Source organism: Hyaena hyaena, unplaced genomic scaffold (genome assembly GCF_003009895.1).
Source record: "Hyaena hyaena isolate Hyena2069 unplaced genomic scaffold, ASM300989v1 scaffold_134, whole genome shotgun sequence".
NCBI lineage: Eukaryota > Metazoa > Chordata > Mammalia > Carnivora > Hyaenidae > Hyaena > Hyaena hyaena.
The window spans coordinates 227,632-239,913 of record NW_024080766.1 but is presented as its reverse complement, the minus strand read 5'-3'; the positions used below and the strand labels follow the sequence as shown (position 1 = coordinate 239,913).

Sequence of the window (12,282 nt, the reverse complement as noted above, 5' to 3'; positions counted from 1 at the left end):
AGGGGACACCGCGCCTGCGCACCACGCCGCGACCCCGGGGCGGGAGGGCGTTTCGCGCCTGCGCACAGGATCGGACAGTGGCGCTAAAAGGACCCGGGGCCCGGCGCTCCCCGCCCGGGGGTAGGTCGGAGGGCGGGGCAGTATTCGATGGGGGTCAGAGCCTGGGCTGCTTTTGGGAGAAGCCGGGTGAGGTCAGGGGTTCCGGGGATAGGTTGAGGTTCCTGGGGTAGGTCGGGGGCGTCGGGGGCTCCGGGGGTAAGCCGGGGGCCTGAGAGGAGGTCGAGGGTTCCGGGGGTAGGTCGGGGGCCTGAGGGTAGGTCAGAGGGGCCGGAGGTAGGTTGGGGATCAGGGGCTGCGGGGAGTAGGTCGGGAGGGCGGGGGTGGGGCTGGGGTCGGAGTAAGTCGGGCCGCTAGGCAGTGTTCGGGGGTTCCTGGGAGAGCGTTCCCGGGCGGGGTCAGGCGCGCGGTCAACGCTGTCGGGGCTCCGGCGGTGCAGAGGGCCGCTCTCGGGATTTAAGTGTCTTAATTAAGTCACCTGATTTCGCCTCAGGTTTACGAAGTGATGTTAATTTTCGTATGTTTATATAAGTTATTACGTGAAATCTTCTGTGGAACGAAGTGTTATGGGAAATCAGTAGTTTTAATCGTTTAGTCGTTATCCGGCTTTTTGTTTTGTATTATTAGGATCTTTTGTGTGCAATACAGTTTTGAATTATTTTATTGAATAAGTTTACAATGATCCATTTCCATTCTATTGACTTTTAGGTGGTTTCCAAATCTTGCTAGTACTAAATAAGGCCCTAAAGAGTATAATTGCCTATAACGCTTTATCTTTATTTAGGATTCGGTTGCTTTAATTGGGATTTTATGTTTCCTCAGGCCCTATGCCTCCCAAGTGGACTTTATTGGCTTGAAGGAAATGAACACTGTCCTTCCCAGTCCTTGCTTTGAGAGTTTTGCAGTTTAGTACTTTCAGATAACTAATTTTTGTTTTATAGTTACCACAAACTCCTTAACATAATTTTATGGCATTTCTTTATTACCAATTAGAATTTTTTTATATTTAGATGTTAAGTATTTATGGAAAACCCCATTAAAATTTTTCAAAATTGAACTGGATTCCTTTTTTCTTATGTATGCCATGATTATTTCTTTGTAATCAGTGTGTGTTATTTGTGGCCATCAGATAGAAATAAGCTGAAAGTCTCATTGCTCTATTTCGTGAAAATGCCCAACCTAGTGTAGATACTTAGTAAATTGGTATATATCGTATTAACATTAGACCCCAGCCTGGTTACTGAGATACAGCATGAACCCTAAGCAGAAGCAAGTGTAATTGTGGTGTTTGTCCGGAGGCATAGGAGCCTTCTTAGCACCATCCCCATTTCCCCAACACACTGCTGACTCGACCTCTCAGTGTCATTTACTATTTCCTGAAGCAGCCTTTCCTGAAGGAAGGTTTTCATACCTTCCTGTTCATATATCTTTGTATACAACCATACTTTAAAGCTTGTTTATATTGGAGATCTTACTTTTTCTGCTTCTATTTCACTTGTTTGAGACCTTTCTCCCCTACTATATCATGGTGAGTTGCTATTGTCTGAAGCCTTGTTTTTTTCTTCTTTTAATCCCATAAGACTCAGTGCTATGTAGCTCATAGGTAGAATTGAGCCAAGAAGATGATAACAATTGTGCCAGATGTGTTTTATTCCTTTCATGTGGTTAATGGTTTCATTATTTACTTCAAGGTATATCTCCATGAATAATTTAAATGACCCTCCAAATTGGAATATCCGGCCTAATTCCAGGGCTGATGGGGGTGATGGAAGCAGATGGAATTATGCCTTGTTGGTTCCAATGCTGGGATTGGCTGCTTTTCGTAAGTCATGGTTTTCCTAATATTTGCATTTTGGGGACTGAAAGTATGGAGCCCAAAGACTTTGGGCTTTAGACACTGACAGATGCCAGTGTACATTCTAGTGTTATCCATACAGTGAGTCCTAGGCAAATTACTTAACCCCCTGAGCCTTGGTTTCCCTATCCATTGAAGCTAGCTAATCATAATTACCTCAATGCGTTGTAAAGGCTAAATAAAACAGTATTCAGAAGCATTTTGTGTGGGGTGAGTTTTAGTAGTCGAAAAAGGTTGTATTGAGATTTCGATCTCTGTTAGCTCCCATTTCAGACTTCACTGCTTGGAGGGGGCTCTCCTGCTTCAGTTGCCCTCATAAGAACTGATGGGGAAAAATAAAACATAAAAAAACCCTTTTTCCTGGTCTTCTGTCTAATGTTTAGGGAATCAGCCTTTGGGAGACTTTATCCATTAAACCTCTGCTCAGCTTTGGCCAGATTCTCTCTAGTTTGAATTGACATTGTACCACTTTGGGGAAATTACCAATTGCCAGATATAATTATTCTAGCCCTTAGCTTTTATTTTCCACTATAATGATACATTTCCTGATGTTCAGGAATTGATTTTATATTTTGTCATTTCCCATAGTTCTGGGTTGGCACTTAAGAATATGAGAAACTGAGGGGCGCCTGCATGGCTCAGTTGGTTAAGCATCCGACATTGGCTCAGGTCATGATCTCATGATTCATTTGAGTTCGAGCCCTGTGATGGGCTCTGTGCTAACAGCTGAGAGCCTGGAGGCTGCTCTGAATTCTGTGTGTGTCTCTCTCTCTGCCTCTCCGTATTCTTGGTCTGTCTGTCCCTCTCTCAAAAAATAAATAAACATTAAAAAAAATTAAAAGAGAATATGAGAAACTGAATAATTGAATGGAAGAAAAGCACAAGCTGCCCTCTGTTAGCAGTGATACTTTATATGGAGTGTCTTTTTGTGTGCTTGGATTTCTCAGGTCGAAGGGCTTACCGTAGAGGAAGTAAAGGCTGAGGAGAGTAACATTTATCAATTGTTCATTTATCACCTGTAATGTAGACTATGCTAGAAGGCTAATTAACATCCATATTTGGCATTATAATGTCTACACGTTATATAATAATGTGTTTCTGGAGAATCTTTATAAGAATGCCAAGTTGAAAGTTTTCTCTGATTCTGTTATCAAAGACAACCAAGAAGAAAAGATAATATTCACTGACCCTTGTCAAGGACAGAAAGCAGCATTTCAAAAGTCCAAGAAGGCAAGAACCTCAAAAGTAAAGGTTATGAAAAGCTATAAAAACTGGAGTCTGGAAAACAAAGGAACATGAGAGTCCCTCCAGGGCCTGTCCCAGCCTCAAAACTAATTAATTGTTGTTAGTCAGTGTAATGTTAAGCCTTCCAATTCACTCACCAAGTTCTTCACCCTAGCCACAGGCAACAGGTAGCGATCCTAAGGGTTAGGAGTGCTTTTGCAAGATGGCAGGCTAGTGTGAGCTTCTAAGCGGCAACACCCTTAGGGCTAGGTTTTGTTCTGACTAGGCTCTGACCTAGAAGGTGGCACTGTGCACAACACTGAATCATAAAAAATCACCTGCTCCCGTCAGCCTCCTTGGGAGTCAATGTGTAGTTTTTTAAGAAAATGCCAAAATGTTTTCCTGAGTAGCTGTACAATTTTGCATTCTCATCAGCAGTGTATAAGTGATCCAGTTTCTTGGCATCCTCACCAACATTTGGGGAGGTCACTGTTGTTTTATTTTATTCCCATTGTGGCTTTAGTTTACATTTCCCTAACAGCTGATAATGTTGCCTCTTCCACGAAGTGTCTGTTCCTGTCTTCCAGTGATTTTCTAGTTGTGTTGTGTTTTCGTTTTGAGTTTTGAGAGTTTTTACTATATTATAGATTCTCGTATTTTGTTGGATATCTGGTTTGCCAGCATGTTCTTCCACTCTGTAACTTGTCTTTTCGTTCTCTTAATGGAGGCTTTCACAGAGAGAAAGTTTGAATTTTGATGGAGTCCCCATCTGTCACTTTTTCCTTCATGGGTCATGCTCTTCTTCCTGAGAGCTCTTCACCTAGTCCTAGATCCTGAAGATTCTTGTTTCTTGATAGTTTAGTCTTAACATTTTACACAGAAGTCCACGATCCATTTTGAGTTCATTTTTTTTCTGAGTATAATGTATGAGACTTAACGTTTTCTTTCTTCCTTTCCAATCTGTTTGTCTTTTATTGCCTTTTCCTCTTTTTGCTTTCTTTTAATATATATATTTTTTTTATTTCTAGGAGAGAGAGAGAGAGACAGCGTGAGCAGAGGAGGGTCAGAGAGAGAGGGAGACAGAGACTCTGAAACAGGCTCCAGGCTCTGAGCTGGCAGTCAGCACAGAGCCCGACGCGGGGCCCGAACCCACGAACCGCGAGATCATAACCTAAGCGACAGTCGGACGCTTAACTGACTAAGCCACCCAGGCGCCCCATCTCTTTTTGCTTTCTTGCACTGGCTGACATTTACAGGTCTCCCTTGAGAAGTTCCTATCTTAGAGGAAAAACCTTTAGTCTGTACAGTTAAGTGCAACATTAGCCGTAGCTTTTTGTAGGTGCTCCTTATCAAGGTGAAGAAGGTCTTCTCTGGTTTTATTTTTCTTTCTGTATTTTTATCATGAGTGGGTGTTCAGTTTTGTCAAATATTTTTCTGTATCAATTGATAGGATCGTGTGATTTTTTTTCTTCTTGAGACTACGCATATGTTGGATTACACTGATGGTTTTTGAATATTGAACCAGTCTTACATTTTTGGAATAATCTCCACTTGGTCATGCCATGTAATCCTTCCTACATATTGTAGAATTATATTTGCTAGTATTTTATGTCTTTGTTCATGTGCAATTTATTATTTCAGCCATTTGGCAGGGTTCTCACATCTCCAGATTTTGGCGTCATGTTTTTTACTTCATTTATTGTGTTTTTCCGTTTTAAATTTTTCACATCTTCTATTTCTTTGCTTAGGATGTATATTATCATGTCTGCTTTAAACTCTTTGTCAAGTAATCCTAACGTCTCTGTCATCTTGGTATTGGCATCTACTGAGAACTCTTTAAATTCAATTTGAGATATTTCTGATTTTTGGTATGGAGAGTGATTTTCTTTACTTTTTTTTAAACTGCTCAGTGGGGAAGAGGATGCTATTCTTCTTTTTTTTTTTTAATGTTTATTTTGAGAGAAAGAGAAAGAGAGCGAGGGAGGGAGAGAATTCCAAGCAGGCTCCGCACTTTTAAGCACAGAACCTGACCCGAGGCTCAGTCTCACAAACCATGAGATCGTGACTTAAGCCGAACTCAAGAGTCAGACACTTAACAGACTGAGCCACCCAAGCGCCCCTGAAGAGTGATTTTCAATTGAAGCCTGTGCATTTTGGGTATTATTAGACTGACCCTTTATTTGGACATTTTGTGGCTGGCTTCTTGGACAGGGCTCTGGCAGGGGGAGGGCGGTGCTGTCACCTCACTCTGGTATGGATGCAGGTCCAGGCTTTCCATGTAGCTGCTGGTCCACAGACTCATTACCGCTGGGCAGGAAGCGCAGCTCCCCCAGGTCTCCACTGGTGCTCCCTGGCTGGGAAAGGTGGGGGGGGTCTTCTTACCCTCCTCCTCCCCCCCCACTCTCTGGGCATATAGCGCCTCTGACATCATTGCCCAGAGCCAGAGGGGCACCCGTCAGCCTTCACTCAAGCCGGTGAGGTGGGGATGGAGCCATAGTGAGTGTGCTGTTCGGTGGGAGCAGAGTGGTTTGGCCAAGTTCTCTATCTTGCGAGGCCACCTTCCTAGTCCTTTCACCAGAGGGAGCAAACTCTTGCTATGGCTTTTTAAAAGAAAGTCTCCACCATTGGCATTTCATTTCTGAGTCTGGGATGTGTGAGGCAAATGAAACTCCAGGGGACTCACCATCACGGTACCCCTTAGGCGCCAAGGTCCCTGGCCAGTCTGCCTGCAGTTCTTCACCTTCCAGAGTCCTCTTATGTTTGTTGTAGTACAACGGCCAGGGTTTCTTTTTTTTTTTTTTTTTTTTTTTTTTTACAGAATTAAACTAATATTTATTAACATTCCACTCTTACATTCCTTATCAGTTAAAAATGAAATTCATGAGCCAAAAACCCAAAATAAGACTTAAAACAGGGAAAAGCTTAAATCTAAATCTGGATTGCAGCATTAACAGTTGAACAGAGAATGTGATTTTTAAATTCTTAGCAGATGATAGGGGCGCCCGGGTATAGCTCAGTCAGGCATCCAGCTTCAGCTTAGGTCATGAACTAGGGGTTCATGGGTTCAGGTCCCATGTCAGGCGCCGTGCTGATAGCTCAGAGCCTGGAGCCTGCTTTCGATTCTGTCTCCCTTGCTCTCTTCCCCTCCCACACTCATTCTCCCTCAAAAATGAATAAATGTTAAAAAAATAAATAAATAAATTCTTAGCGGATGATAAAGTTGTGTGAAAACTAAAGACTTACAAATTATTTTAAAATCTAGACTCACTGACCAGAAATTACACAGTTGGATCATTGGAAAATGGCAGAGAGGGGTTACAAGTGAAGCTACGCTGTTCTAGTTGCACCCCATGCTCTTCTCAGAGGAAAGCCTGGCATTGATTAGATATTGGGCTAGGCTAATACTGGCAGCAGAGCCAGTGGTAGTAATTTGCTTTACCAGAAGAGCCTTCCACTTGATTGGCAATTTTGATCTGGGCCCTGGGCATCTGGCGGATCTCATTAATGTTGGCTCCTTGGCACCCGATTATGCAGCCAATTAAGTTATTTGGAATGGTGAGTTCATGGGTGGTTTGAATGTATGCATCCAAACTTGCCCAGTAGCCTTTCACCTCTGGCGAGCTGGAGCAAATTTCAGCGAATCAGTTTGTGCCGTGCATCATGGCAAAGTGAGGCTGTTGTCTTGCCACCTGCTTCAGCTTTGCCAGATCAAGTGGAGAATTGGTATGTTGTCCTTGACATGGAGGGGGTCCATTCAGGTCATCGGTGGCATGGGGGAGCCTGTGGCACCACTGTACCGATTTGAGCTGCCCACACAGATGACTGGAGAGCTGGTTGGCATGGGTTGGCACAGAGTGGTGATGACTGCCGTGGAGAGACTAGGAGGTCATCTCCAGCATCACCAGGGACATCTGCTTGACACACTTGGTGACAGACTGTGGCATGCCAGAAATTGTAAAGGCGTGCTCTATGGATTTGGGCAGCATATCCCCCGCCACCTGCACCTGGGACCCCCAGGATCTCTTTTTCTTATACCTGCCTTTGCCAGTCAGAAAGCTGCACTGAGCGACTGGGGGCCTGCTGACCACCATGCTGTTGGTCGTGGAGCTGTTAATATCTTCTTCCAGCATGCCAGTGATCACAGCAAAGGCCTTAGAGATGACATTGGTGGGGCTGGTTAGACAGTTCCACTCCCAGATGTTGATGCGATTTTCATCCAAGCACCACTCTCCTCGCGGATCCTCTTAACCAGCAACCCTTTCTTCCCAACAGTGCTTCCTATTTCCTTTCCACGCACAGCAGCCAAACAGTGAGCGTCACATTAGATGCCGGTGTGATTAAATGGCGTCCAAGAGGAGCAGCAGGCAGTGTTCAGGGGAGTTCCAGGGTTTCTGACTACACTTCTAAGGAAGAATAGGAAAGAGTACTTCTGCTTCTGTAAGCAGGAGCCCCAACTTTCTTCTCTGCCTTCTGAAACTGGGACTGTGGACAGTTTTGTCTGCCCAGAGTCCTAAGACAGGTTTCTTCAAAATCAGACCCAGACTTAAGGTTTCTCAGACTTCTGGGGTGCCTGGGTGGCTCTGTTGGTTAACCATCCAGCTCAGGTCATGGTCTCACGGTCTGTGGGTTTGAGCCCCATATTGGGTTTTGTGCTGACAGCATGGGGCCAGCTTGGGATTCTCTCTCCCTCTCTCTGCATCTCCCCTGTTCACTCACTCTAAATAAATATTTAAAAACAAAAACATTTTTAAAATAAGGTCTCTCAGACTTCCATTCTGCCTCCACACTTTCCCCTGCATGCCTCCCTGGTACTCTGACCTGCATGTGTCATATGTCCCATCTCTTTCTGGAGGCCTTCCTGATTCAGTGCCAGCTACCCCAGACTTTACAATAATCGGCCTGCACCATGTGGCCTCATGCTCCCTTCCGTGTGTTGTGTATCGGTTTCCACTTGTTCCGTGCGTCATTTGTGGTACTTTCATTGGATATACCTGGGTTGAAGCAGGAGTGGCCCCCCTGACTCTGGTTCCCTCCTTGACCCTCTGCTCTCTCTTACACCCCCAACTCTCATCTACTTCTTATCAGAGTCTGTGAGGACTTCTGCTGAGCACCTGCTGACTTCCACAGTCTGCTCCGGCGCCTCACTGGCGTAAGCCCCACAGCCCAGGCATGCCGGCTCCTGGAGGCGGTCTGCTCAGATCGCATGGGTCCCGCTTCTGCCCCCGTTCGTTCTGCCTGCAGGGACCTTTCCTTCCAGCTGCTCCTCATTCCTCCAGACTTGTGCCCTCCCTGACCACACCCCAAACTGAAACAGTCCTTTCTCCCCTCCTTATACACCTCTCGGTGCTGATAAAATGATACTGTAACTGCCACTCTACGGGTCACCTCCCTGGCTGTGAACTTCGGCCAAAGGAACACATAAAGATGATGTGTGCTTTCAGATGTCAGTTACCAGGTGAAGTAGGACTAGAAGCTGTTTTTAGTTGAAGGAGGAATACGTTTGTTTTTATGCTTATAGAATTGGGCTGGCTGCAGCACTTCAAGTGAAAACGGCTTTCAGGCGTATACTGCCGAAAAGGGTGGTTGGTGTCATGGACCAGTGAAGATTCCTAAGGGACCTGGGGGAAGGAGACCCAAATGGCAAGGACACCAGCTTGAGTGTCAGGGGATGGAAAAGGAACCTCCCCGGTACTGAAATTTCTCACTGTGGCAGAGGGCAGAGGCCTGGCTGCTCCTCAGTCTGCCCCATGTTTGTGACATTCGAGTTTCCCTGGTTTGGGGAAAGGGAGCCAGGCCCTGGCTTGGCTTGAGGTTGAATCTTTCACTCCACCTTATTTTTATGCACCCTTGTCAGAATAGAAGCAAGCCTCTTGAACTTCAGCTGCTTACTAGTGATGATCAGGCAAGGCTAAGTGCACTTTGAAATTATTCAGTTCTTCAGTCACCAGCCAACAGGACATGAAGCATAGCTATATTAACTTTTATGTGTTTATTTTTAAGTTTATTTATATTGAAAAAGAGAGAACATGTGCACCTGCACAGTGTAGAGTTAGAGAGAGAGGGAGACAGAGAATCCCAAGCAGGCTCCACACTGTCAGTGCAGAGCCTGACACGGGGCTCAGACTCACAAACCATCAGATCATGACCTGAGCCGAGATCAAGTGTCAGACGCTTAACTGACAGAGCCACCCAGGAGCTCTGAGCTTTTCAACCTCACCCATAGTACGCACTGTAGCCAGAGTAGGCAGTGGTGTGGGCTTCAGTTCAGCAGAAAGCAGCGATAGATTTTCTTTGCTGTAGGAGACGAGGAGGCTGAAAGGGGAACCGTCAGCAGCCTTGTCACACTTGCCTTTTGGGAGCCCTTGTCTGATTTTAAGATGTGAACTTTGCATGTTATATGGTTTCACACCAAATGTTATCTGTACCTCTCAGGACTTAAGAGTTTATTGAAATGCTCTTAGCTGCTTCATGCTTTTTTAAAATAAAGGTTATAGAACTTTAGCTTTGACTTTCCATTGTGTTTTTATCTCCTAATGTATTCCTGTCAGGTTGGATTTGGTCTAGGGAGTCCCAGAAAGAAATAGAAAAAGAGAGGGAAGCGTACCGTCAAAGAACGGCTGCTTTCCAGCGAGATCTTGAAGCAAAGTATCACGCTGTGATCTCAGAAAACCGGCGTGCAGTCGCTCACTTGTCTTTGGAACTTGAAAAAGAACAAAACAGAACGACTAGTTACCGATAAGCCCTTATCTCTCAGGGGCGCAAGTTGGTAGAAGAAAAGAAGCTTCTGGAACAGGAACGGGCTCAGGTCATGCAAGAAAAGAGACAGCTGCAGCCCTTGAGAAGTGCGTACCTGAGCTTCCTAGAAAAGGAAGAAGACTGGCAAAGGAGGGCCAGGCTTGTGCTGAAAGAGTTTGAAGATGCTCTTACAGAAAGACAGAACATCTACTGCAGCCTGCTCCTCCCTCGTGGGAGGCGCCTGGAAATAGAGAAGAGCTTACTGGTCCGAGCATCCACTGACCCAGTCGCTGCTGACCTGCACATGGCAGCTGGCTTGACCGACATATTTAAGCACGACACATACTGTGGTGACGTCTGGAATACCAACAGACGCCAGAATGGGAGACTCATGTGGTTGTATCTCAAATATTGGGAACTGATTGTTGAACTGAAGAAGTATAAGGGAGTTGAGAAAGCCATACTAGAGAAGTAGGCAGGAGTGAAGTGTAACATCTTCAATGACGCTGTGGCATTCTGGGGTATTGTGTTCTGGCTTCCTTCTGCTTTGCGCGCGTGCAGCACCTGTCAGCGGAGGGTTCTTCCACCCCACCACCCTCTGAGCAGGACACAGGGTTTCTTCCTTGACCCTTTTCAGCTCTTAAGGATGCAGTTTCTTGGGAGGATTTTTTTTTTAAGCTGTAATATTTTATTAGGCTGAACAGTGTAACCTCATATCTGTGCTGCAGGATAAGATTGTTTTTAAGAAAGTCAAATACAGTATTGATCCTCACTGTAAGTAGTTTTCTGTCTGTTTTTATCGATCCCTAAATAAATTCTGTTTTCTCCAGTTTTTTCTTTCCTAGAATTATAAATAAAAGCTGTCAGCTGTCGGATTGAACTGCCTAATGATGATTACAGAAAATAGTAATATTATTGGGGTTTCATGCTTTTATGGGGGTCTCTCCCACCAAAGGGAAAAGAAAGTGTATCTTGTATCCAGTTGATAATCTCGGTACATGTTTGGCATCTCGCTTGTGTCTGTATTCAGTTAGCACATATTTATTTGCAATGACATCTAATAAAAAATATTTGCCATATAAAAGCAACAATGCCATTTATTTGTGTAATTCTTTACTCTTTATAAAATGTTTTTGCATAAGTTATCTCCATTTTGCCACAAACTAAAGAAAGGTAGGCACTCATGGTCCATATTTCACAAAGCTAATGTGAATCGACCTCTCTCACGTCACCTCCATAATCCCACCCCTAATCTTAGCAGTAAATGGGAAGGACGTGTAGCAAATGCAGCAGAGGGAAAGGCACGTGGGGCCAAGTGAGGAGCTTGTGCAGCTTCCAGGGTCCTCTTCCACAGGAGTCATGGGAGCACTCCCCACTCTCCCCTGCACCAGCAAGGCCTATAAACTGTCACCAACATGGGACACCCAGAGACAGCCCAGGGTCTCTGTTGAGGACTGGTCGTGTGGGTACCCTCTGGCTGGAGTCCCAGATTGCAGACTCCCAGAAGGAAAGTTAGTGCTACCTCAAACTGCACAGAGTTTAGATACAATGGGCTGCTCTTACTGGTTATGGCAGGGGGCCCCTCCCCTAATCCAGGTTCCCCATGCCAGCCAGGGGCCAGCCTTGCAGCAGGCCTTTGGAGGACCTGCAGCCTCCTGTACAGGTGAGGCAGCTGGAGCAGGGGTTAGGAGAAATTGCCCGGGCAATGTGGCTCCAGAATTGCTGGTGACTTACACCCAGTGGCTTGGTAGCAAGTGGCCCAGTGACAGTTAGATTGGGGTCTGCCTGCTTTTGAACCCTATTTCCACCAGGCCTGCCCACCTGTCCGTGGCAGGAAGACAAACTTTTATAATACACGCTGACAAAAAGCAACGTTTAATAGCAAGGAAATATCATGAGCCTGATTTGGTCTAGGGACCAACTATTGCTGAGGACTTAATGGTACACTGGATGTGCATTGTTTGTGCTTGTGTGTGGTTTTTAATCGTTGGAACCATTTCAGAGATGAGGAAGCGGCTCGGAGGTACAATAAGTTCCCCCCAGTGGCTGGGGTCCTCCACCAGGCTCTGCTCTTAGCTCTTAGCTGCTGTGCTCTGTGCAGGACAGAGCTTTTCTTTTCCAGTGACTCATAAGGTCACCTTTCTGCTCCACTGCCACCACTCAATCCAAACAAAACATTCAGGTAAATCTGAACTAAAAAATTTTCCTGGTTACTTGTATTTGCTGGTGCATTATTCCCTTGCCTGGAGTAGTGTACATTCAGTTCCTATTACTCTACTGATGTTCCGTGTGTCCTTGGATAAACCACTTAATTCTTTCCCCTTGTTTTTTTCTTTAAAATGAGGAAAATTCAGCCAACCATTCAGTAGGTAACTTTCAATGCGAATTATTAACCCTCATCCGATTTTCTA

General features: G+C 45.2%; 1 protein-coding gene and 1 pseudogene across 1 annotated transcript; one reads left to right on the top strand and one right to left on the bottom strand.

The window, feature by feature from the left end:
- Positions 1–47: 47 nt before the first annotated feature.
- CCDC127 (coiled-coil domain containing 127) lies at positions 48–10,955 on the top strand. The gene is given in 3 exon segments (XM_039238038.1): positions 48–120; positions 1,749–1,879; positions 9,685–10,955. Coding segments are annotated over 2 exon segments (783 nt in total). The 5' UTR covers positions 48–120; positions 1,749–1,758; the 3' UTR covers positions 10,347–10,955.
- On the bottom strand, positions 6,474–7,459 carry LOC120235613 (annotated as a pseudogene).
- Positions 10,956–12,282: the final 1,327 nt, after the last annotated feature.